We start from the raw sequence: 24845 nt of genomic DNA, 5'->3' as shown, positions 1-24845 counted from the left end.
TTGCTCACAACTCCAGCGGTTTCACAGCTCACTCGGGGTCAAATTCCAAGTCTTACCAAGGCCTCCAAGCCCTACACCCTCTCCCTCCCTCCCTCAGCTACTTCTCTGATCACCTGCCACCACCCTTTTCTCACCCCCTCAGTCACCTTGCTGCTCCTCAAGCACGTCATGGTGGCTCCATCGCCAGCGGGGGCTTCTGCACCGGCCCCTCCTCTGCCTGGAAATTGCTTCTCTCAGACACAATGCGCTGTGTTGTGTCACATGGCTCCCCCATGTCATTTGTGTCTCTGCTAAATGTCCCTTCACCAGACACACAAACCTCAGAGAAACAGCACATCCCCACCTTTTTTACCTGGTTGTGTTCTTTCTTACTTGAGTTCACCATGGCCTCCCTCTCACCCCTTACTGTGAGGGCAGAGACTGTGTCCTCCCGAGTGGAGGACAGGTGCTGATTCACAGCAAGCGCTCAACACGGATTTGCCGGACACACTGAATCCTCAGGGTAATTCCAGGAAGTAAGTGCTCTTCTTATCTCCATTTCAGAGATGAGGGAATGGAAGTTTAACAAAAATCATTACCTGGGCATTAGCTTGCCCAGGTGCCCGGATCCGTAGTGGTGAAGCCCAGTTTGAATACAGGCTGTCTGATTCTAGGATTCGCACTCAGAGCCCCACCCCTGGGAGACTCCCCAGGGGTCACCTCCCTGACTTGCTACAGAGCACAGCTGGTACTCAACAAAGGCCTTGGTTTGCCAGATTCAGAAAATAAAATACAGGAGATACAGGATGCCCAGTTAAATTGTTGATTCAGATAAACAAGAGTAATTGTTTACTGTAAGTACGTCCCTGGCAATGTCAGTCCTGTATCTTATCTGACAACCCCAGAAATGGCATCTCTCTATAGGTTATTCCACATGGTGGACTCTGAACTATATAATTTATAATTTCCCCAAATTGGGGTTAACAGCGAAAACCCCCACCTTTCTAGTGCTTTCTATTTCTATCTATTCAATACTTTCCCTCTGTTTTGAAAGAGAACTGAGTTTTGACTCAGGCATTCTTTTCCGATAATTAAGACAAGAGCGTACACTGACATTCTGGAGCCTGGCCAGTGGAACTTTCATCACTTATGTGGTGGGAGGGTCTTCACCTAACAAATGCAAGGTTTATGAAAGAATTTTCTCATCTCCAGAGAAGCATCTTCTAAAGACCAGAATCCTCTCCGTTATATAGAAAGACACAGTATTTACTGCCGCTTAGAAGCAAGAATTCAAAAGCTGTTAGTAGGAGTTGCCACTAGTGATGAAAAATACCATATTTAATTCACTCTGGGTTAAATCCTTGGATGGGATTTAAACTCCCAGGAAAGGTAACTCTTTTGATCCTAACAGAAGAGTGGAAAGCATCCACTGCAAAGTGCATGCTGAAGATGGAAGACTGGATTTACTTCAAACCAGGCTATAGTATGCCTTTGATCAACAAAAAAACATTAGCTGTGAGACAGAAGGAAACTAAATTTTCTTGCACTACAACTGGCAGGGACATTAACAGGCCATGTAATTGGCTCCTTACAATAACCTTATGAGTTGCTACTGTTACTTCCATTTAACAGATGGGAAAACCGAGGTTCAGAGAGGTTCTATAAGCTACTCAGCATCCCACAGGGGCTGCGCTGCAATTTGAGGCCCAGTCATTGGCTTTATAACTCCACCACCTACTGTTCTGGAGGCGAACAGGTTTTTCCTTGTCTCTGGGTAGAAAAGAACATAAATTTTGGAGCAAGACAAAATTTGATTCAAATTCTTGTTCCTTCACTAGTGAGCGGTGTGACTCTGGGCAATTCAGTCAAGTCTTCGGACTCCCAGTTTCTTCCTCTGTAAAATGAGACCCCAAAACTGTCCTTGTAGAATTGCCATTAGAGATAAGGATATATTAATATAAAGTACTGGTAATAGCAACTCATAGTAAACATTGGCTTGGTGATCTTCACAGATTGCTAAAGAAAGAGTTACTTCCCCCCAAGCCTGACCTTCAAAGAGCCCGGTATAGTTTATATTTAATTAACGTCTGTTCCTTGACTAGAAATGGACCCTGCAGTTTGCTAGGCAGGACCAGGCACTGGCCACAGTAGAATACAGGACACAATGGAATACATACAATGGCCCTTCCATCTGGAGCAAATGGTCCCAACCTGAAAGGAAACCCTAAACTCCAAGTTCCAGCCTAGTTATTTCCGGAGGATTTCTAAAGGAAAATGGGTAATGAGTAGGAGTGGGTCGTGGTCTCCTCTCCTCCACCACCCACCTTTTTGGAGGGGCTCTGACAGAATGAAATGCTAAAAATAGGGCAAACAAACGTTGGCTCAGTAGATCCTGGAGGCTGCATTTCCATCACCCAAAACAAGGGAAATTCCGGAGGAATTTCAGTTCTAGCAAAAGAATGAATTCACTAATTTAACAATACTTTTTCTAACAGATAGAATTTGGTGATGGGAGTGAGGGAGCCTAAGATTATTTTAATTTTCTAAAATCCCCCCTTCCTTAAACAGTAAAATTATCCATCCTCATTTCCAACTCTTCTCCAGCTCCATTTTTCTCTGAATGTTCCTGTGGCCTGTGTCTCATTTTCCAATCTGATTCCTAACGTTTTTATGAGCTGAGAGACCATTTTCAGTGCAGGCAGTACGTCCTTTTTGTGCTGCTTTGCCCCCCTGCTTGCTGATACCAAGTAACAGATAGGTTTGTAGCCCTTCATCTTGTACCATCTCACCTGCCCTGCGTGCAATGTTCCCTTTCTCCCCCGACAGACTCAGGACGAGGAAAAAGCCAGATAAAAGAATGAGGTGGAGACAAGTCTATCCCAATTTCCCAGTTTATGTTCTGTGGGCTCTCCCACCCCCAGCATCATTCCTGGGTGGGACAAGAGTTCTCCTCTGCATGCTGGGCAGCATCTCTGTGATTTCCTTTATCCTCCAAAGCTTTCCCTTGCGTTGTTGGGAAGACGGGGATGATGGAAGACAGATACAGACACATTTTAAAGAGACCACAAGGGTTCCACCAAGTGCAATAGGCTCCTCCTTTCTAAATCCTCAAGAGGACTTAGAAATATTTAAATGCTGAAGCTTAAAAAAAAAAAAAAATCTTAGTTTAGGCCATAGGTTCATGGAATGACCTGAACAAATCTGCCCATCACAGCAAGACTTACTGAAACAAAAATCAAGGGTCATTTCTAATATCGAAACTCTATGGTTCATTTCTGTTTTTAAACGAGACTAGGTCACGGAAATTATGCCAAAGGTGCCTTTAATATGTGTCTTAGTTTGTGGAGCCCTTATTTCCCAGCATATAGCACGGGGTTCATTGTTGTTAGCCAGAGGACTGAGCTATCTCATGAATATGGGTATGAAAGGAAACTCACATTTGAGAGTCTTTTTCTGTATCAGAAAATCTCCAAATGCCCAAGGCAGAGAGTGAGGCTCTGCCTTGGAAGACTGAGGGGACAGAATGGAGAAACGGGTGGAATGTGGGTCTTTGGATTTACAGAAAACAGCATAAAGTTATAGGAGGCTGAGACCAAGATGGCAGAGAGATTCTCCAATACAGCTGAAGGAGCAATTCCCCCAGACTCTGCCCTGCCTTCTGTACTGATGGCACTTGTCTGTACATGTGTCCTTGTGTGCTGGGGTGGGGTGGGGGGAACAGATGGCTGGGAGGAGGAAGAGGAAAGAGAAGACAGAAGGGGACCAGGATATGAAGTCAGTGTGAGGACCTTGCTTGTTGGAGCCCCATGTTCGCTGAATGGGCTGCCCTCTAAGGCCCTCCGATCTTATAGAAGTCTCAACTCACCACAATATTCATACCCATGGGACACCTTCATAACTCTGTCAGAAAGCAGGCCCATATTGTGTAACTAAATTTATGTGTCTCAGGGGGACTATGTCATTTGAGGTCTTTGCCAAGCAGAAAGGGCTAGAAAAGCCATTGTCCAATAAGGTAACTATGGCAAGCTGCAGCATCCCCCTTGCTAGTCTATTCCTTCAGCTCTCCCCACTCCAATTTATTGCACAGGGAGCTTGAGAAATAATGTACTTGAAGAAAACCCCCTCAGTTTCCAGTGGCTCTTGGGTGCCTTGCAAATCAGTTGGTGGTTTTCAGACTCTCCACTAACCAGCCTCTCCTGGACCAATTGACCTCCTGTCCATATGTACATCTACAAGCCCATCTCCATTCTATCCAGACAAACCCCCTTGGCTCTGGCTTTAATGCTGGGGAGCTCTTATTTGACTCCTGACTCTGCCACTTCCTCACTGTGTGCCTCGGGAAAACTAGCTCTACCTCTCTCAAGTTAAATTTTCACCTTAAAATGTGTTAACATGTACCTGGTGGGGCTGTGAAGCACCCAGCACCTGTCCCACACGAGGTGGGCTCTCCTTGAGTGAGAGCTGTTTTCATCACCCTTAAGGAGCTGACACTTTATTCTGAACTTTTAAAACTGTCTGTCCTTCTGCACAAACTCCTCCTTGTGTTTTATCAGCCACCTCCTTTCCCCGCTTCACATTTCACAGACGCCCTGGGCAAGTCATCTTGAACATGAAGAAACTGTGGTGGTCGTGTGTTTACTGAAAGGTCTTTTTTTTTTTTTTTTTTTTTTTTTTTGCAGTATGCGGGCCTCTCACTGTTGTGGCCTCTCCCGTTGCGGAGCACAGCCTCCGGATGCGCAGGCTCAGCGGCCATGGCTCACGGACCCAGCCGCTCCGAGGCATGTGGGATCCTCCCGGACCGGGGCACGAACCCGCGTCCCCTGCATCGGCAGGCGGACTCTCAACCACTGCGCCACCAGGGAAGCCCGCTGAAAGGTCTTTTATTAAAGTGCCCTGTGCCTTCCAGAAAGCTCACCTCAGTCTATGGGTGAACCTGAAGGCCGGGACTTTGTCTTCTACGTCTGTGTATCTAACAAAACTGCACTCGGGGCGCACACAGAAGAAAACCGTCTCTGAGACTGTCCCTACCATTCCTTCCAGGAGGGGCTCGGTAGAACTTCACAATGAGCAAGGCATTTATGAATCAAGTTACCATCTCTGCTCGACAGGAGAAAGCTGATCAACTGGCATCAACCTAGGGATCTCAAGGCTGAATGTGCTTTCGGTATTTTCCCTACTTTCCTATTTTCCTGACTAATTATCCTGAAGCACAGAAAGCAACGAGTCGCCTGCTTCAGAACACCAGTGTTGTGCCGTATAACCAGGTTATAATGGGCCTCTGTGTCTAGTGGCCCCATTCTGCATCTAGGGCAGTGATTCTCAACCCTCACCGGGCTCTTGAATCACCTGGGAACTTTAAAAAAATATTTATTCTTAGGCCTCACACCAGAGATACAAAGTCTAGAATGCAGCCTAGGAATGTATATTTTTAAAAGCTTGGCTTAAAAATTTTTTTAAGTGCTTTTAATGCACAGGCAGAATTGAGGACCATCAATCTAATAGGTGGAAAAAAAAAAAAGAAAGGCAAGTGTTTGTGGTGTTTTCTTTACGATGGTCTAGAAGGCATTGGGAAGGCAATGGAAACTTATGAGCAGGGCAGTGACACCAAGCAGAGAGGAGAAAACAAAAAACCAAGCATCATGTATTGAAAGGCCAGGTAATGTAGGCATTGCTATAAATAAACGGGGTTGTCTTCCCAGGCAGAGGAAGGAAACTGCTGCTGTGTCCTGTGATAGGATATTTGGCAGCCTAAGAGTCACCATTAGGGACCAGGCAGACAGGATGGAAATGGAGACCAGCCCTGGTCTTGTCTCCATTCTCCTCTCTTTCCCATTAAAGATGGGCCAAGTGCTGACCTCAAGAAGACCTTAGCTTATCTGCTGTCAAGAACAAAGCTGAGTTTCCACATACCAAGCTTTATTACTTTGGTCTAGAATTCTCTTTAGAATAAAGGTTTCAGGGGATGCCTTTAGGAAAACAACCCACAGCTATAATAATAACTATTGCGTTCAGTCACATGGGCTCTTTTTCTGGAAGAATAACCATCCAAAATTTCTGACGGAGGACTACCCAAAAGTCCTGGGGCAATGATTTTTTAAAAAATGCATTATGGGGTTTCCCTGGTGGCGCAGTGGTTGGGCGTCCGCCTGCCGGTGCAGGAGACACGGGTTCGTGCCCCGGTCCGGGAAGATCCCACATGCCGCGGAGCGACTGGGCCCGTGAGCCATGGCCGCTGAGCCTGCGCGTCCGGAGCCTGTGCTCCGCAACGGGAGAGGCCACGACAGGGAGAGGCCCGCGTACCGCAAAAAAGAAAAAAAAAAGCCACAAAAAAAATGCATTATGATAATAACCAGTTTTGGAAAGAGTGAAGTGACAGCCATCCTTAGTCTCTACTAGTGGAAATATAAATTGGGACAATTTTTAAAGAAATTGGACAGTGTGTGCCAGGAGCTTGGAAATAATTCATACTTTTTGATCTACTACTGTAAATCTATTCCTAAGAATGGACTCTAAGAAAAAATTCAGACATGTATTATTTATGCACTAGTTTATCATATAATATATAATATCATACATATTATATAATATGTAAATACATAATAATACCATACAAATTTGCCACATGGTACTGAAAATTTGGAAGCAAAAAAACTAAATGTCTAACGAAAAGGGATCAGCTAAATAACTTTTGGCACCTCATTTAAAGCAGACTATTAAGAATCTGCGAGCTTCCCTGGTGGCGCAGTGGTTGAGAGTCCGCCTGCCGATGCAGGGGACACGGGTTCGTGCCCCGGTCCGGGAAGATCCCACATGCCGCGGAGTGGCTGGGCCCGTGAGCCATGGCCGCTGAGCCTGCGCGTCCAGAGCCTGTGCTCCGCAACGGGAGAGGCCACGGCAGTGAGAGGCCCGCGTACTGCTAAAAAGAATCTGCGAAAACCTGCAAACAATATATTAAATATCAGAGAATGCTCGTGATCTATTTTAAGTAAAAAATGGAATGGTACAAAACACTTTTTGGTATAAACTTATTTTTTAAGTGTAAGTTGCAAAAAATAAAAACATATTTGAAGACTTCCCTGGTGCCGCAGTGGTTAAGAATCTGCCTGCCAATGCAGAGGACATGGGTTCGAGCCCTGGTCCGGGAAGATCCCACATGCCACGGAGCAACTAAGCCCGTGCACCACAACTACTGAGCCTGTGTGCCGCAACTACTGAAGCCCGCGCGCCTAGAGCCCATGCTGCGCAACAAGAGAAGACACCGCAATGAGAAGCCTGCGCACCACAATGAAGAGTAGCCCCCGCTTGCCACAACTAGAGAAAGGCTGCGTGCAGCAACGAAGACCCAACACAGCCAAAAATAAATAATTAATTAAAATAATTTTTTTAAAAAACCGAAAAAAAAAAAACCATACTTGAGGGAAATATGGTGAGATGCTCACAGGATATGGTTTTTTCTTTCATATTTTTCTACAGTTTCTACATTTTTTTACAATAAACCTGCATTACTTTTATGATTCTAAAACATACCAAAAATGTTTTGTTTTCAATATATATGGAGTGTCAATGAAAATTTTCTGAAATAATAAATTACCAGTCTTTCTCCCATTTTGAGTTAAGGACACACATTTCTGAAAAGATGTCTGGATCCATGCCGATTTTTTTTTTTTTTTATGCCGATTTTTTTAAAAGCACCAAATTTTTGGTTCTCTTTAGGAGAGATTTTCCTCACCATTTCTCCCATATCCAAGCTGTTGCTAATTGAAATGCTGACAGTCGCCAGTCATACGATCCCAAAACATCAGGAGAGGGTCTAGTGTGCTGAGCAGAATATTCATGCTCTTTCTTAATGATCAGGAAACGAACAAACCATGAGATGTTATGGGCACTGAGTCCCGGGGGGCGCCACAAACCCCAAGTGCTATGGGGTACACAGGACCGTGGTTCCTTCACCTCTAGACGCTCGTTAGTTCTTTTATGGGATTCAGGACCACATCTGGGGTCATCATGGACCAGGAGGCACCCTCCCACGCCCAGGCCAAGCAATTTTAGAGGAATCCTAGGACTCTGGTTCTTCTCTAGCATGGTATAGAGTATTCTATGTGTCTTGGATGTAAGAGGATTGGCTTGTGTACTTCCCAGAAGACCTAAGGACTTGGCATGAGCATGGGAAGTGAGCTGATTCGTGCAGGTCAACCTCCCCACGCTTGCTTTCAACAGTCCCTCCTCAACCCACCCAGAGTTGAATAGGAGCTGCTACTTGATCAGGCTTCAGGGTGGGCAAAGCCAAGAACCGGAGGGCCTGAGCTGGTCATGCCGATTGCTCTGTGGTATTAGATCCATTCAGTGTCCATCTCTGGAGCTCAAAGCTGTCAGCTGGCAGGGAGCTGCTTGCTTCGGCAACTAGTTCTCAGAAGGCGGAGGGAAGCAGGGACGCCCCTGGGTTAGCAATGGAAGCTGTGGTACACGTCCAGCCGAGCCCCTCGGAGCACTCAGAGTGCTGTGATGCTCAGGCAGGGAACGTGACCTACCTCGTAGGAAGTTCTGATGAGTCTGAAGATGTCGACCTCAGGATAGGGCTCCACATCATCACTGAGCAGGGAGTGGAGATGAGGGATGGGGGGCAGCGTGCTGTCCTTATTGGTCACACTGTCCAAATACCTGGAAGAAGAAATGAATCTGGAGTCACTGGGAGGTCCAGAGTCAATGAATCTGGAATCCCTTTACACCTGTCCACCCATTATCTGCAAACTCTGCATATCAAAACAAAAGACTAAAATTTCCTTAAGAGCAGAATAAAATTTCCTTCACTTCTTTTTTTTTTAAATTGTATTATTTTTTTAATTGAAGTAGAGTTGATTGCCTTCACTTCTAAAGACAAAGCATATGAAAAGAAATGCTCAGCCACAGAGAAAAGTGGGCATTATGATTACCATCAGGCCAATTAAGACTCGTGAAACCAAGGAAAAAGATACACGGTAAGTACAGGGAAGAGGACTTCCCTGGCGGTCCAGTGGTTAAGACCCCGTGCTTCCAATGCAGGGGGCCTGGGTTCGATCCCTGGTGGGGGAACTAAGATCCCGCATGCTGCGTGGCGCGGCAAAAAAAAAAAAAAAAAAAAAAAAGTACAGGGAAGAAAACCCAAAGGTAGTTTTCAAAGTGAGAAATACCTTCCCAAAACGGTCATGGCCTCCCCATCGTCCTTGCAGTTCAAAAGTTTGTCCACATTTGCGTCCAGCACAGCCAGGGCCAACTGGAATATCACTTTGATTCCTTCATAGAAGAAACAGTCGACAACCACAACTGCACTCTCAAAGGGCATCACGCTGAGAAACAGTGTGAGGAACCAGGACAGGGAGATGGTAGAAATCACACCCAGGTCCTGCATGCAGTCATACAGCTGTGGGACATAGTCCCGGGCAAGTTCCTCGAAGACACCCTGGTCCACCAGGGCACCTGCAGTGGAGGTGGACGCAAAAGGCCATGGGTCAACCAACTGCACCTTCTCACTAATGAACCCAACCCAATGGCTTGACGAAAATAATCCAGTTCACAACTGCTGCTGAGACAGAACTCTAATTACTATGCTACTAGACCAAGGTGTCAGCACAGCCAAGTCACCAGATGAGTTCTGGCTACATCGTCTCTTTCTGGGGTCTTCCTCTCCTGATTCTTTACCACAAAAGAGCAATAACATAAGAACTCTGAAGCCTGTTGAAAAGGTCAATTTACAAAATTCTCCTGGCACACAATTACTTTTTTTGTTGGCAACATGATGTTTGGTTGGGCATGAAATGTATATCTAAGTAGCCTCACTTCTTGGCAAACTCTTTAAAAAAAAAAAAATTGCTCGTCTGGATGCATGGTCCCCACATAGGAATCATTTCTCTAAACAATTGCTTCTTCAATTTAAAAGCATTCCAGCTGTGGACATTTCTGGAGAGTATTTCCAATGAGTCAAATTAGTGTGCAGAAGTTTAGAAATGAAAACAGAACACAAGAGGGGAGCATAAAGCATACCTCTTGCTACACTAGCAATGAAAGGCTTATCCTGCTAAAATGAATGTCTAACACTGGAGGGGATTATAAGGAGAAATACCAATAATTTGTTTAAATGCTCACCACCGTTGTTTGCTTTGCAATGAAACCGGTTCTGAAAAATACCTTAGAAACTGAGCTCTGGATACATTTTTATATGCTATTCTGCCCACTCCGTTTTTGAATACTTCTGCTTTCCACAGATTCCATGCTCTTCATGAAAGAATTGTTAAACCTTTTTGGGTTGATGATCTGTGTGCTTGGTGTGGCTCTCACATGGTACAGACTGACACCACATCGAGTGTTTTCTAAAACAGTGAGACACGTGTATTCTCTCCATGGGGAGAAGCTCCATGGGGCTCCTTTGTGTATAATCTATATTGATTCAAGCCCTCTCATTCACATCTTAGAAAGCTGCAGTAGTCTGAAACTCTTTTGACCAATAGTGACTGGAAATGGGGTTCCAGCTGGCATCCCGGTTCTAGAAACATTTTCCTGATGAGACAAGGGTTAAAATGTTAACTGCATCCTCACATACCAACCACCCTGGTGTTGTAGTAATCAGGAAGCATGCGTTCACACAAAGCCACCAGCAGCCAGAAAGCTTCCTCCTCTTTGGCATAAAGCAGCAGCACTGAAGTGACAATGTTCATGGCCTAAAGGGATGAAAGAAGATGTCATCAAACGCATTTTACATTTTAACATACAAGCAATTTTGTTAACCTGAAAAATGACTGAGTTAGTCCCACAGGGGCCAGCATACTTTCTCCTTAAAAAAACAGATAATAAATTTTTAAAGGCTTTGCAAGTACACACACATATCCTTCCAAGTTTTGTCTTCTTTCCAACTCTTTAAAAATGTAAAAGCCCTTAGTCCTTGAGCCTGTTAACTGTTAACAGCCTCCATGAACACCAATATTCACCCCCCATGCACGCAAACCCTCATTCAAAAAAACTTTGTCCAAAGGCTATTTGACAAAGCTTTCAGCCTGTTAAAAAATCTCTCGGTGTTTTTAATCCTTAATTCAGAGAGGTAACTATTTCCTTTTTAATCTTCCATAATTGTGTCTAAACCAAGTAAACATGGCTTGAGGCTCTCCTCGGGGAACAATGAAACCTTTCAAAGTTGGAGTCCTCGCCCATTATTTCCATCTGGATAAGGATGGTAGTGATAAGTAACAGGGATTTTATTCTAAGGTAACCTACTTTATTAAAAGATATTATCAGATAGCTCACAACCACTCAAGGCTCAACTACTTTAATATCCTCTTAATTAAAAAGAGGAAGATCAAAAGATAAATATGAACTCTATTATATTAGAAGGGAACTCCCTCCTGTACTTCTTTTGATCTTCTAGAAACCAGTAAGTGTTCATCAGGCTTCAACAATATAAATGTCAAAAAAGGAATTTTGGGGACTTCCCTGGTGGCGCAGTGGTTAAGAATCCACCTGCCAATGCAGGGGACACGGGTTTGAGCCCTGGTCCGGGAAGATCCCACATGCCGTGGGGCAACTAAGCCTGTGCACCACAACTACTGAGCCCGTGCACAGCAATGAAGACCCAACTCAGCCCAAAATTAATTAATTAATTTAAAAAAAAAAAGGAATTTTGGTCTAATAGGCTCTTTCTTGTAAGCCTTACTCAATAGCCTCCCAAGTGAAATTAGTAAAATTCTACTTGAGAATTAACCTGCCTAGCCCACGATCATGGTCATGGTTAGTGCCTTAGTCATTCAGTCAAGGTAAGTTCTTTTGAAGGTCTACTTGGTAACAGGCTCTGGACTAAATATTGGGGAAGGGGGGACACAGTGGTGACAAGTCTCACAGGGCATAAATGCTGAGGTCAGAGAGATAGAATAAAGACGTAAAGGTTGATTAATCAATTTGGATGTATATTTAAATCAAGTGCTATCAAAAAGATAAAATGTTGTACAGGGAGACCTGTGCTCTCTGTGTGTGTGTATGTTTGTGTAGAGGTGTAAAGGAATTAAGCCTGCTTTATCTTTTAGCTAGATGGTCAGGGAAGGTCTCTCTGAGTATGTATGTGGCCTTTAAATCTAAGGATGTTATCTAGGAGCTTCCCAAATTGTGGTATCTGTACCTAGTATGAGAGATAATTGTAGTGGGTATATGGGCAACATTTTTTTATACTGAATTAAGCATTTATTTTAAAGTGCCTTAAAATATAACCATAGCATATAAAAGTTACATTCTCAAGGACGTTAGTTGCTTAGGAGATGCAGAGCAAGAGTCCTGTGGAACCTAGAATCCAGGCCTGGTGCCCAGGCATGCTCAGGAACAGCTAGTGACCAGCTAGGTCACCAGACGGTGGTGGATCCAGAAAGGGCACTCTTGTCCCCTGGCTGAGAACCTCAGTGCAGTGGTTCTCAGCTCAGGGAGATTTCGCTCTCTGAGAGACATTTATCAACGTCTACAGACATTTTAGTTGTCACAGTTGGGGAGCTCTACTGGCGTTTAGGGGTAGATGCTATTAAACGTGTTATTCAACAGGATTGTTATTAAACATCCTACAAAGCACAGGACCGTCCCACACAAAAAATTATTCAGTCCACAATGTCAACAGTACCAAGGTCGAGAGACCCTGGTGCAGTAATAGTTCTCTTAACCATAACGCCTTGCTCATTACTTACTGGCTAATAAAACATTTTTTTTAAAGTCTCACCCCTCTGTGACATTCACCTGGCAATACCCTATGTTAGGATTTCGAAAAGCATAAGCCGTTAAGACTCTCCTCAGAGCAGCGATGCCCATTTCGTTCTGGAAAGCTGGGTGCTCTGGGAGGGAGCGGTGCAGGTCCCTCTCAATCTCCTCCGTGGCGAGGTTGTACTTCCCCATGGACTTCTCCACGAGGTCTTCATAGTACCCGGGATGCGTGGCCTTCTCGTTGATAGCACCTGGGAAATACCCAACAGACGCAACATCAGAAAGTGGAAGCCCCGCCCTTGGTCTGTAACCACAGCTGACTGACCCAGACTCTTCACCTTCCTTCCCCTCAAAGGACACTTGCGAGATAATTATGAAATCCCATGATAACGTGTCTGTTGCAATCACGGCCAGATTGTAAATTCACTTCTGTCCTCCTTCCCTCTTCTCACTCCATAGTAAGCGGCTGTTTAAAAACCTCCCTACAGGGGCTTCCCTGGTGGCGCAGTGGTTGAGAATCCGCCGGCCAGTGCAGGGGACACGGGTTCGAGTCCTGGTCCAGGAAGATCCCACATGCTGCGGAGCAACTAAGCCCGTGCGCCACAACGTGCGCCACAACTACTGAGCCCATGAGCCACAACTACTGAAGCCTGCCTGCCTAGAGCCCATGCTCCACAACAAGAGAAGCCACCACAATAAGAAGCCCACGCACTGCAACAAAAAGTAGCCCCCGCTCGCTGCAACTAGAGAAAAGCCCGCATGCAGCAACGAAGACCCAACACAGTCAAAAATAAATTAAAAAAAAAACCAAACACCTCCCTATACTATATGATACCACTTATATGTGGAATCTAAAAAATAATACAAATGAATGTATATGCAATACAGAAACAGACTCACAGACATAGAAAACAAACTTATGGTTACCAAAGGGGAGAGGGAATGGGGGAGGGACAAATTAAGAGGATGGGATTAACAGATACAAACTACTATACATAAAATAAATAAGAAACAAGGATTTACTGTATAGTACAGGGAACTATATTCAATACCTTGTAATAACCTTAATGAAAAAAAAATCAGAAAAAAGATAACTGAATCTCTATGCTGTATACCTGAAACTAACACAATCAACTATACTTCAATTAAAAAAGTAATAATGATGAATTAACAAAAAGAAACCTCCCTAAGATAGAGGTTTCCAACCTAAAAACTGTGTTCCAAGGAACTTCCACAGACAATCCTGAGGGGCTTCTCAGAGAAAAAAAGGGAAGTGGGCAGAGAAAGCCGAACTGAGGCCTCCCCGGCCTCTGCCCTCCCTCAACCAAGCAGCTTTGCTTGTATTTTATTGGGGTTTTCCTTAGGATTTCACTTGAAAAAGGAGGGTCTGCTTCTCAAAATAAGTTTGAAAACTGTTTGCTAAAGCATAAGCTTTGAAGGGCTCACAAACAGCCATACTGAAGGGCAGGAGGAAGTATTAGGACACATGGAGGATTTTTAGAATTGCAGGGGGCAGGGAGGGTATTCCTGGCAGTGATGAGCCACTGCTATGGAGGGGAGTTCCTCAGTGCTGAGGATGACAATGGAGAGGTGGGTGAGAATCACTGCTTTGAGATATTTGTATTTTATGATTCTTAAAGGCAGAAACACTCTGGATGCAAACATTTGAATCTAAATCTAGTTAAATATAATTTACCTAAGTATAAATTATATATACATACACACATATATAAATATATACGATAAAAATACACATACATATATGTACATATTATATAATGAATAGATATATATATGTTAAATATATATATATATACACACTATACACACACACACGTATTTAATGACAGGGTAAACTGATTTGTGTTTCATTGATTAGAAATTAGAACCCTGGGCTGACCCAGTCCTTGTCACAGGGGGTCACCCGGAGAGCCAGCCTTATCACTCACACTTGCCCTGGAAAAGCAGTCTGGTTGACGGCAACTTAACATCGGCCTTGGCTCTCTTCTCAAGGGAGATTTGCAAGGATTTCTTGCCATCTGGCCTGCACCTCACTTCAGTGGGTACAGAGAGCCAGGCCCTGGTACAGTGGTCCTAAGAGTTATGGGAAGCAGGGCAGGACTCAGGCGGGGCTCCCCTGCTGGGGGCTGGGCTCTCCCCGTGGGTGGGCTGGCCTCCATATGAACCCCATGCCCTGTGCACTGGGTGGAAATATGGGCTCAGTTCTCTACCCAGCAGAGATGGTGTGTAGACCACGTCACCCTTTGGCCTCACATAGCCCATCACAGTTAAAGAAAACGCTGGGTCTAACTCTGAATGTGTCTTTATAACAAGGCTGTGGACTGTCGTATGCTGTTTCCCGGCGGCTAACGTGTTTCATTTTCATCTAAAATGTGGCTGTAAATAACTTCCAATTTGAATAAAATGAAAATGGAATTTTTTGTTTACTCTGTCAGCGATCTGAATCAGGTTGTCAAGGTGATCTGTTCGCCACACACAAGAAAGACAGCAGACTGGATGGTAAGGATCTTCTTGGGCTGGACTGGTAACTTGAAATGATTTGACTCACATTTGGGTTTCTAAATGAGGAGCTATGGCTGCTCTATGTAAAGCAAATGAAAAACAAGACGTGTAAATGAGGATAGAACAAACTAGTTTTACATGAAACAGATAAAACCAGTTATTTTTCAGGATTCTATCCCCCTACTTCTGAGATATATCTCATTATAGGCAACTGCCATTTATATCCACTTTTAGAAAGAGCTACAGGTGTTTTTGTTTTCAAAGGTTTTCTTATAAGTCTGGTAACTATGCTTTTAATTTTAATGTCATTTTTAAAATAAAAGGTTTTGATAATAGTACTTGTGTCAGATCACCTCACATTCAAATAAAATTTTTCACATGGGCCTATTTAAGACGATTACATTTCAAGCTTCTAACCAGATAAAGTAACTGATTTATATATTAAAGACTGGTGACACCCAAAGGAATGCTCTGTTGTTTGTGACAGAATAGATCCCTGGCATACACCAGATGCTTAGTCTGGGAGGAAGGATGGGCTTAGCCCGAAGGACCTCTGGCTTCTGTAGCAGGGCTCAAAGGTTTAACCTGACAGTGTTGTATTTGGGCATGAGCCTGGCAGCGGGGCCAGTGAGGACGGACACAGCTTTCCCATGGGTCCAGGACACGTCCCCTTCTGTCCTTCCTGGCATCTCCAGCTTGGAGTGTATGATCCAGGAAGGCTTTCGTTCCCAGGGCTGATTCTGGCCTCTCTTCCTGGTCTCCAGTGATAACCAGCAAATTCAAGAGGTGGCAAAAATCAAGGAGAAGCGTCTTCTATTCCTTCATTTCTACCCTCTCCCCCATCCCAAAGAAGACTCTGACGGACTGCCACACTTAAACATCCTCAATGAAGCTGACACAGCTGGGAAAGGAGAAAAAGGACTCCAAAAATCACAAAGAATTACACTCTTTTTCTTCAGTCTCCGTTTTATCCTAAATAGAGTTAGTGAAGGAATAGAAGAGGTTATGAGGACTCGAGGGATGATGTCTTCAACATCTGGTCTGTTGAATATGTGTCCTGTATTTTTACTGAGGGAGTTCAACACTCTGGCAAGGAACTGCGATCTAGCACTGAATCAGGGGGTTACATATTTGAAAGAGCCCTGATGCACGATGGAAGGCGGAAGGGCAGCCCCGGGGTCCCCAGCTCCCACCCCGAGCCCGGCCATACCTGAGAGCAGCAGCCAGAGCTCCCCGCGCATGCTCTCGGGTACGCCCTTCAGCACCAGGTCCCGTGTCTTTTCCGTGCGGTACATGCAAATCCCTTGCCCGTACTCAGCAAAGTGAATCTTCCAGGCTTGCTCTTTCAAAAACTCTTTGGCCTGAAAGGGATAATGAAGCATCACTACATCCCGACGTACTTCGACAATGGTTAGGACAAGTTCGATGGAAGGTCAGAACACTTTCCCTGGTGAATGGAGCGGTTAAGTTCTGGACAGAATTCATGAGAACAAAGAACTCAGATTTTCTCGAGTCCTTGCCAGATATGACACATGTATGCCCGTGGATCTGCCACGAAATTTCCTGTCCTAGAGTCAGAATTGTACTTACCTGAGATGAGTCAGCAGAATGCAAATGATATTTATGGCTTTATGTCTATACCTCCAAGTGAAACAGTGGATGTCTTTTAAACGTGGTCTGAGACACTACGCACTTATTTGTTGGCTGACTTATACAATAGTTAAAAACAAGACCAAAAAAGGTCAGCTGTACCCTCTATAACATCTCCTTCCACGATGAAGCCACTCTGAAACCCAATGACATATAACCACGTCATTATATGTTATAGTTATATGTCATTTGTGTTTCTTCAACAAAATATCCTTTACTTGTAGGAAAATATCTATTGACATGTTGATGAGTTTACTTTTATTTAAAAAGATTTTTTAAACGTTATTGTTCTAATATAGAAAGTTCCGGGCAAGAGGAGAAGGCACCCACCAATTTCGGGTTGAACTCCTCGGGAGACCGCCGCCGATACATGGTCATCAGGGTCTGTGTGGCCGTGGGGACGCTGTTGCCATTGAGGTTAAACTGGCGCTCACCGTCAGCATCGGAGCTCGTGCTTCTCTGGGGACTGGAGGAAACGAGGCTGCTGGGCCGAGAATACACCTGCCGATGCAGAGAGCAACAAGATGCTGGAACCATTTTGGCTACAGAATCTACTTCTTCAGCGTCCTCTGGACAGACACCAATAGCTACGTCATGGTTCCTAAGAGGTTTCTTGTGACGTGACAAAATAGGAGAAAGGCAGCAAGCCAGCACTTTGATGGGGATTAGATGGGGTCATGGGCCACAGAGCTTCAATGCCCAAAATAGGTTTCCTCTGTATTTTAGATGCATTTTTACAACAAACTGGTTGGCCACGTGTCTCTCTGATTAGTATGCATGCAAAGCATGATGCGGTTGAATCAACTGCTAATGGGATCACCTCCCTCACCTCCTCTCTAGCTTCTGGTGCCTCAGAAATGCCTACAGAAGCCTGGAGCAGGAAGACGGGGGCAGGCATGTTACTCATGAGCTCACCATTTTTGCCATGTATTTTAGCTGCTAGTAAGTTGCTCTCTCACTTGAGCTAATTACATATCTGTCAGGGCTCCAGTTCTTTGGATGTCTAGGGCTTAATTCAATAGGGATACAATTCGTATTTTATCATCATCAAATCATCATAATGATGTTGTATTTCAGTTTTGAGTGACCTCCGTACCATTCCCAACAAGGTCACTTATACAGACCAGAGTCACTTGCTATGTGACCAGGACAAATTACTTAATAATGCTTTCAACAGTGAAAGAAGAGGGATAGACCAGATGATCGCTAAGATTCTGTCCGGCCCTATGATCCCAAACATAAACTCCATGAGATTTAAATGAGATATTGCTCTGGACATCAGAGTAGGTGGTTCATCTTAGCACAGCTGCAAAGCTTCAAGATCAAACTAACAGACAGGGAGGTGAACACCCCCGGGGAAGAGTAAGAAGATGAACCAAAACACCTGCAGGTGCCTTCCACAGACCTCATCATCTGAACTGTTGTAGCTTCCTGCAAACTCTTTGTCCGAGTATATTTTGGAGGTCGTCTGCTGCAGGAAATCAGAGATCCTCTGCACTAGAAAGTCTCTATCTCTCAAATTGGCAAACAGGAAGGTCATCCTGTTCTTGGTGCTGATGGATAAAGGACTGGGGAGCACGCTGGAGCTGTCTGCCTTTTCTACAATCGTCACCTGAAAAGAAACAGGACACCAAGAGTATTATTTTCCAGGGATTATCCGACAGCAACCTCTGAGTAGCACTGAAAAGAACACAACACTCTTAAATCTCTGTAGAAACCTCCTCTATTTTATTGAAGCAAGTTGAGATTCTTTAGCCCTGTTCCAATAAAATAAAACAGCTCATAACAAATCAAACTGGAGCTGGAATCATCTTACTGGTCTTTCTAAATTAGTAGTTATAAATCGAGAGGGATTTTTGCCCCCCAGGAGACATTTGGCAAGATCTAGAGGCACTTCTAGTAGTCACAAGTGGAGGGTACCACTGGCATCTCAGAGGTAGAGGAAGGGATGCTGCTAAACATCCTACAGTGCACAGGACCCAGGACAGCCCGCCCCCAACAAAGTCCGGCCCAAGACGCCAATAGTGCCAAGGTTGAGAAACCTTGTTGTAAAGGAATTCTTTGATTTTCATTAAAATTGAATGGAACCATTAAGAGGGAGGACTCCTAGCTGTTGCTTCATCTGTAAGAGACAGAAACAACCGATGACACCGGGCCCTTTTACCAGCTTAATGTGGGGATGGCTTTCAAAACACCACCAATCCTTCAAGCGTCTCATTTAGACTCCAGGGCTTTGCATCCCTCACCTCTTGCCACTTCAAAGTTTTAAAGGCTCGATTCTGAACAGACATGACGTAAACAGCTTAACTGCAACCCTATCTGCATTGGCTGACTGTGTGTGTGTGTGTGTGTGTGTGTGTGTGTGTGTGTGTGTGTGTGTGTGTGTGTGTGTGTGTGTTTTAGCTTTGAAATGACGACATATATTTGGTGGCTTATAATAGGATTTTCATCAACTGGAAACTAGGATAAATGCATTACAACTTTTTTCTTAGCACATTAGGAAGAAGATCTCAAGGCCAGCCCTAGATAAATGGTTTATTTGCAGCAGCTCTGACTCCGTAGAGTTAAGTTTCTTTCCCTTCTTCATTTCCACATGTAAGCAGTCTAGACAGGTTCAACTTCAACCTCTTCGTCAGCATTTTCATGTGAAATACATTTCCTCCCAAGCAGAACTTTAAAAACTTTTCTCCCCTTCAAGGCTAAGGAACTTCTTGGAATTGCCTAAAAAGTTGCATGGTCCCAAGTGCAAACAGATATTACTGGGGTCCATGAAGGGAAAAAATTGCAGGACCTGTCTTCTGTTCTCAGACTTCATAAATATGTACAAGTTAGATATATACTTACACTTCTTTAAAGGAATCTCCGAGATACCTGGAGTTGCACATAAAAGTGTTTTTTTTCCCTCAATGCAAAAGAAGCTAGAGAAATTGGGGGAAAAAAACCCAGCTTCTTTATCATGAAAAGGATTTTCCCATGACACTTCAGACATGTGTTAAACACTGCTTATTTTAAAAGAGTGATAAAAACTTCCTTTTCTCTCAGTAGATTTTTCGATTCTTTTAGTCACCAGGCATCTGAGATTAAATGACAGATGTCCAGGAAATTAAAGGTTCAAGTTCTCTGCCTAAAACACAGACATCATGTGCATCGTGATGGAGTCAAAGTGGAAAGTCCTGTATCTAGCAGGATCACGAATACAGAGACAGCAAGAAAGCTCCCTCAGAAAACCTAGGAAGGTTCCCACGGGTTACAACCTATTTTTCACTGGCAAACGAGTTCTAGTAGAATTCTACCCCATAAGCTTTGTGCCACCAGGAACGGGCAACAGCTATATCCGAATATTCTACAGAATAATGAGACACATTTTCGATACCAACTTGGGTTATAAAATAGATCAAATTTAATCAAATCTTGGTGTGTCATATGGAACACTTACAAGGTAATTTATAATTGAAAGAAAAGAGGAACTTTATCTGGAATCTCTAATGAGGACCCCGATCACTTCACTTTATCCTCCTGCTTTGCTGCCTCAGTAATTTCTATAAAATCTACAGCAATGATTCTTTGTAAACATTTAACACGTATCGATTTGGTCTCCCTTAAGTCTGTATGTAGAATATATATTAACAATCTCCAGTCAATATTTCTACTTATTTATAAAAAGTTAAATAAAACAACAATTCCTAGTCTACACAATCCTAAAAGTAGCCGTTCCAAGGAGGATGCAGTGTTCCCACGGAGGGTCCTGCTCATCAATCAGCTTAACTCAGTTCACAGACACACCACCTCTACTCAAACAGACCTGGATGGAGGGTGGGAGCCTCGTCCTTGTGTTTTTCTGTCATTATCATACCTAGAGGTAATAAAAATTACATTAAGTCCTTTGCTTCTTCCATTAGTCGAGGTTCGGGATTTAACCATGAATATACCTCAGCGATTCATCAGGTTAAAGGACAGGGCACTGCTGTCTCATTGAGCATTTCTTTAAAGCTGTATCCTCCAACCACAACACGCTTTATTATTATTTTTTTTTGCGATACGCGGGCCTCTCACTGTTGTGGCCTCTCCCGTTGTGGAGCACAGGCTCCGGACGCGCAGGCTCAGCGGCCATGGCTCATGGGCCCAGCCGCTCCGCAGCATGTGGAATCTTCCCGGACCGGGGCATGAACCCATGTCCCCTGCATCGGCAGGCGGACTCTCAATCACTGTGCCACCAGGGAAGCCCAACACGCTTTATTTTTAAATGCTACCTCTACCGTTGTCCCTCTTCTGACTTACCCTGAAATATGACTGAATGATCTTTGCGCTACCGCCTGCTGGGGAAAACTAGCAAGCAGAAGATGGGCTGAGGACATGAACCACTATTCTCTCAATTCCCCCAAACTCTCACCATCCTATTATAAATCACACTAAAATGTACACAGAGCACCTGGACCAAACCGGGAGTTGGGGAACAGGAGAGAAGATGTCTGGACAGCAGCTCCCAGCCCCTCTCTGCTCCTGAGTTCTCTCTGGATAAACAAAGTGATGATTCACTTCATAAATGACACATTCACGGTACATTCTTAATCCCAGGATGGGTTTCCCTAGCCAGTCCAGGTCACTCTGCTTTACTATGTTCAGGTAGTACTTGATGAAGAAAATTTTTAGTAGCAGCCTTGGTGATAGATGTTAACTGGACTTATCGTGGTGATCATTCTATAATATATACAAATATCAAATCACTACTTTGTTCACCTGAAACTAGTATGTTATGTCAATTACACCACACATATACACACACACACACACACACACAGACACACACACACACACACACACACACACACACACAGAGTTTAGTAACTCCCTAAGACAAAGTTTGCTGGAAAAAGTCATGAAATGCATTTCAGAGCCAATTATAAGTCCTGATGAATTATCCATCTCAGAATTCACTCCCAACAATTCCTGGCCTCCAAATGTGTTATAATACCAGTTAGTTCACCCTATAAGAAGGAGAACTAGATTTTTCAATTGCTTAACATTTTGCATTCTTTTTGATCCACCAATTAAACTTCTAGGAATTTATCAATTAAGGAAAATTATACATATGACTGGGAGAAAACTAAAAACAATGCAAAGGTCCAAGCACAGGTAACCTGAAAAGAAGAAATAAATTATACATATCCATTAATGGAATAATATGCAGTCACTAGAAGTTACATGGTAAAAGAATATTTTATGATACGGGGAAAAGTTTAGTGTACACCCACTGTTAAGGGAATTAAGAAAAAAATAAAAATTCTTTGTTTTATATCTATATAATATAAATGACATATACACAGCAATGTATAGAAAGCCTGAAAAGCTGTACAGCGGAATGTCAACATCGTCATCTTTGAAGGGTGGGATTAGGACTGAATTTTGTTTTCTTTTTATTTGTATTTTTACTAATTTTCGGTGATAATGATACAATATTTTTGAAACAAGAAAAAACAAACAAAATTTGCTTACATAAATGATTTTGTTAAAAAAAAAAGAAAAGAAGGCAGAAGGAAACTTGAATCCTTTACTACAGAGAATCTTAATAAAGGGTCAATCTTGATTAAACAGCCAAAGCTTCTAACCCTCTTAATTTCTAGAAAAGGACCAGAGTAAGTTGCAAGTTACCAGGTCAGAAACTGTGGGTCTGCCAGCCCTTGACATCCTAACTTTGAGTTGCTTCTCAACCCCAAACAGCAAGGCTTCCATACAAGTGCCAGAGTAATCTGTCACTGTGAGGACACGACAGAACGCACCTCCACCCCAGATACAATAAGAATGTTTCTTAGTCTTCACTGCCTATGGGCATCAGCCTGGCACTCTATTAAAATACAGACTCCAAAACTTGCAGCGATCCAGAAGATCTGGGGTGGGCTCAGGAATCTGCCACTGTGGCCAGCGGTCCCAGTGGTTCTAATGCAAGGAATCGACAAACCAGACAGATCTGAACACTTGGCTTTCTGATTCACAACGTAGACTGTCTCCTCTGAAGACCAAGCTGCTCAGGCTGTGAGTCAGGTATAGTAACGACATTTTCTAGCTTCTGTATTTGATATTTTCACATCTTGGGGCCTTTTTGACCCAGAGTTAGTCAACTCCTGGAGATAGTAAAGGACTCACCTGTGAGCAGGCCTTTTATAGGCAAACCAACCAATCCAAGCCCATACCCCAGTGACGACCTATATCTGCCCTCACACTCAGGGCCACATTCACCTGCCCTCATCACCCCAGGGCCAGGTACCAGATAACTAGGGATAGGCCCTCTGCCCTGGAGCCTGCCAAAGTTATTCAGCTCGCCAATCCTAAGCCTGCTTACCCTGCCTCGCCTGTTTCTTCCCATGGAAGCCACAATAAAGGCTCTTGCCCATGTTTTCCCCAGCTTCTCTGCCTGCTGACTCACCCTAGTGCTTCCCACGGCCTGGCGTGCTCCCCCTAGTGGAATCTGTGAGTATAGCAAGCAATCTTTTCAACGACAGTCATCTGCTCTGCTGGCCTCACCTTACCTGAACAAGAATGAAATCTACATTTTAAAATACCAGGCTGTCTCTGGAAGAAAATATCTCGCAGGTCCCATGGTCACTTAGAGCAATGACAACAAATAAAAGAGTGGCAGGGCTTCCCTGGTGGCACAGTGGTTGAGAGTCCGCCTGCCGATGCAGGGGACACGGGTTCGTGCCCCGGTACGGGAAGATCCCACATGCCGCGGAGTGGCTGGGCCCGTGAGCCATGGCCGCTTCGCCTGCGCGTCTGGAGCCTGTGCTCCGCAACGGGAGAGGCCACAACAGTGAGAGGCCCGCGTACCGCAAAAAAAAAAAAAAAAAAAAAGAGTGGCAGATTCCACCAAAGAATTATGAACACTCACCCATGGTTAAAAGCCAACTCACGGCTAGTAAAAGATACATAGAAAAGTATTACCAGTAAAACTCTTAAAATACCCTAAAAGTTCCATTTTCACCTGCCACTTACCTCTCGGAGTGGGATAATGAGGCTGCACAGGTTTTCCTCCTTGCTGGTAAAGCAGATGTAGTTTGTGGACACAAACATCTGCCCCAAAATGTGCATTTTGTTGAATGGAGTCCAGAGGGTGCAGTCTGTGTGGCCATCTAATTTTTCATCTTTGGGCAGCCGGAAAAGTGCACGGTATCTCTCACTCTTTGCCCTGGCATCCAGATCACTGGAAAGCAACAAAAATAACTCACCCCACACAAAATAAAAGTTTCAGTACCTCTAAATGATGCGGCAATGGAGGTTCCCCAGCCCATCTTTCCCCTCCTCCATCTAGTGAGACTTATTCCTACCTTCTTGGCTTCCTGCTGGCATTAACTCCGAACTATGACCCAAAAGCATAATGAAATTATTTTAATGTATTTAGGTCCCTTGTGTAGCCATTTTGCAATCAGTATCTGTGAATGTCAAAGGATCTTAGGAAAACAAGGCCTGGCCAGGAAATAATTCTCTTTCTAAAAGAATACAGTAATTTCTTAAGAGATGATTACATTTATCCATGACTCATCCAGAGCCACTCTTGGGGCCTTATCTTTTAAGAAGGACCTAATGCAAATACACGCAAGCCACATGAATCTGCTGACTGACACTGTCCACATTGAGTAGACAATAAGACTGCCCAAAACACAGGAACGACCCACCTCCAGGACGACCAGAGTATCTAACCTCATCTGGGTCCTCAGGTAACTATGATCTTTTCCCTAATGAGTTCCTTTATCCTGTTCATCATGGCAGTTATTTAAACCTCTTTGCTCAAGCTTTCATGCTACTTCAGCCCCCTGACGATCCAGTTTCTGGCTTCACAGGGCAAAGACAGGCCCTCCCATTCCCTCCCTCCTGTCTCCAAAACCAACTCCATCCTCATCTCATCCTACTTCCTTTCCCTGTTTCAAAGGGAGATGTATCAGCACACATAAGCATCCTTTTCCATGTCCTATGAGATGTCACTTTTAAAATTATTCATTTTC

General features: G+C 44.0%; 1 protein-coding gene across 6 annotated transcripts in view; it reads right to left on the bottom strand.

The window, feature by feature from the left end:
• TBC1D9 (TBC1 domain family member 9) overlaps positions 1 to 24845 on the bottom strand; it is a 115654-nt gene that overhangs the window by 20210 nt on the left and 70599 nt on the right. For all 6 annotated transcript variants that reach the window (XM_089912425.1, XM_089912426.1, XM_089912428.1 and 3 more), the window contains 8 exons: positions 23839 to 24046; positions 18257 to 18463; positions 17182 to 17352; positions 16412 to 16562; positions 12715 to 12929; positions 10553 to 10670; positions 9147 to 9432; positions 8508 to 8637 (listed from right to left, as the gene is read on the bottom strand). In XM_089912425.1, coding sequence (XP_089768551.1) covers positions 8508 to 8637; positions 9147 to 9432; positions 10553 to 10670; positions 12715 to 12929; positions 16412 to 16562; positions 17182 to 17352; positions 18257 to 18463; positions 23839 to 24046 — 1486 coding nt within the window. The remainder of the gene's footprint in view (positions 1 to 8507; positions 8638 to 9146; positions 9433 to 10552; positions 10671 to 12714; positions 12930 to 16411; positions 16563 to 17181; positions 17353 to 18256; positions 18464 to 23838; positions 24047 to 24845) is intronic.

The sequence above is a fragment of the Delphinapterus leucas genome, chromosome 5, assembly GCF_059928025.1.
Source record: "Delphinapterus leucas isolate spDelLeu-1000000601 "Yukka" chromosome 5, BTC_Dleu_Yukka2, whole genome shotgun sequence".
NCBI classification, from domain to species: Eukaryota; Metazoa; Chordata; class Mammalia; order Artiodactyla; family Monodontidae; genus Delphinapterus; species Delphinapterus leucas.
This window is presented reverse-complemented; position numbering and strand designations above follow the sequence as displayed.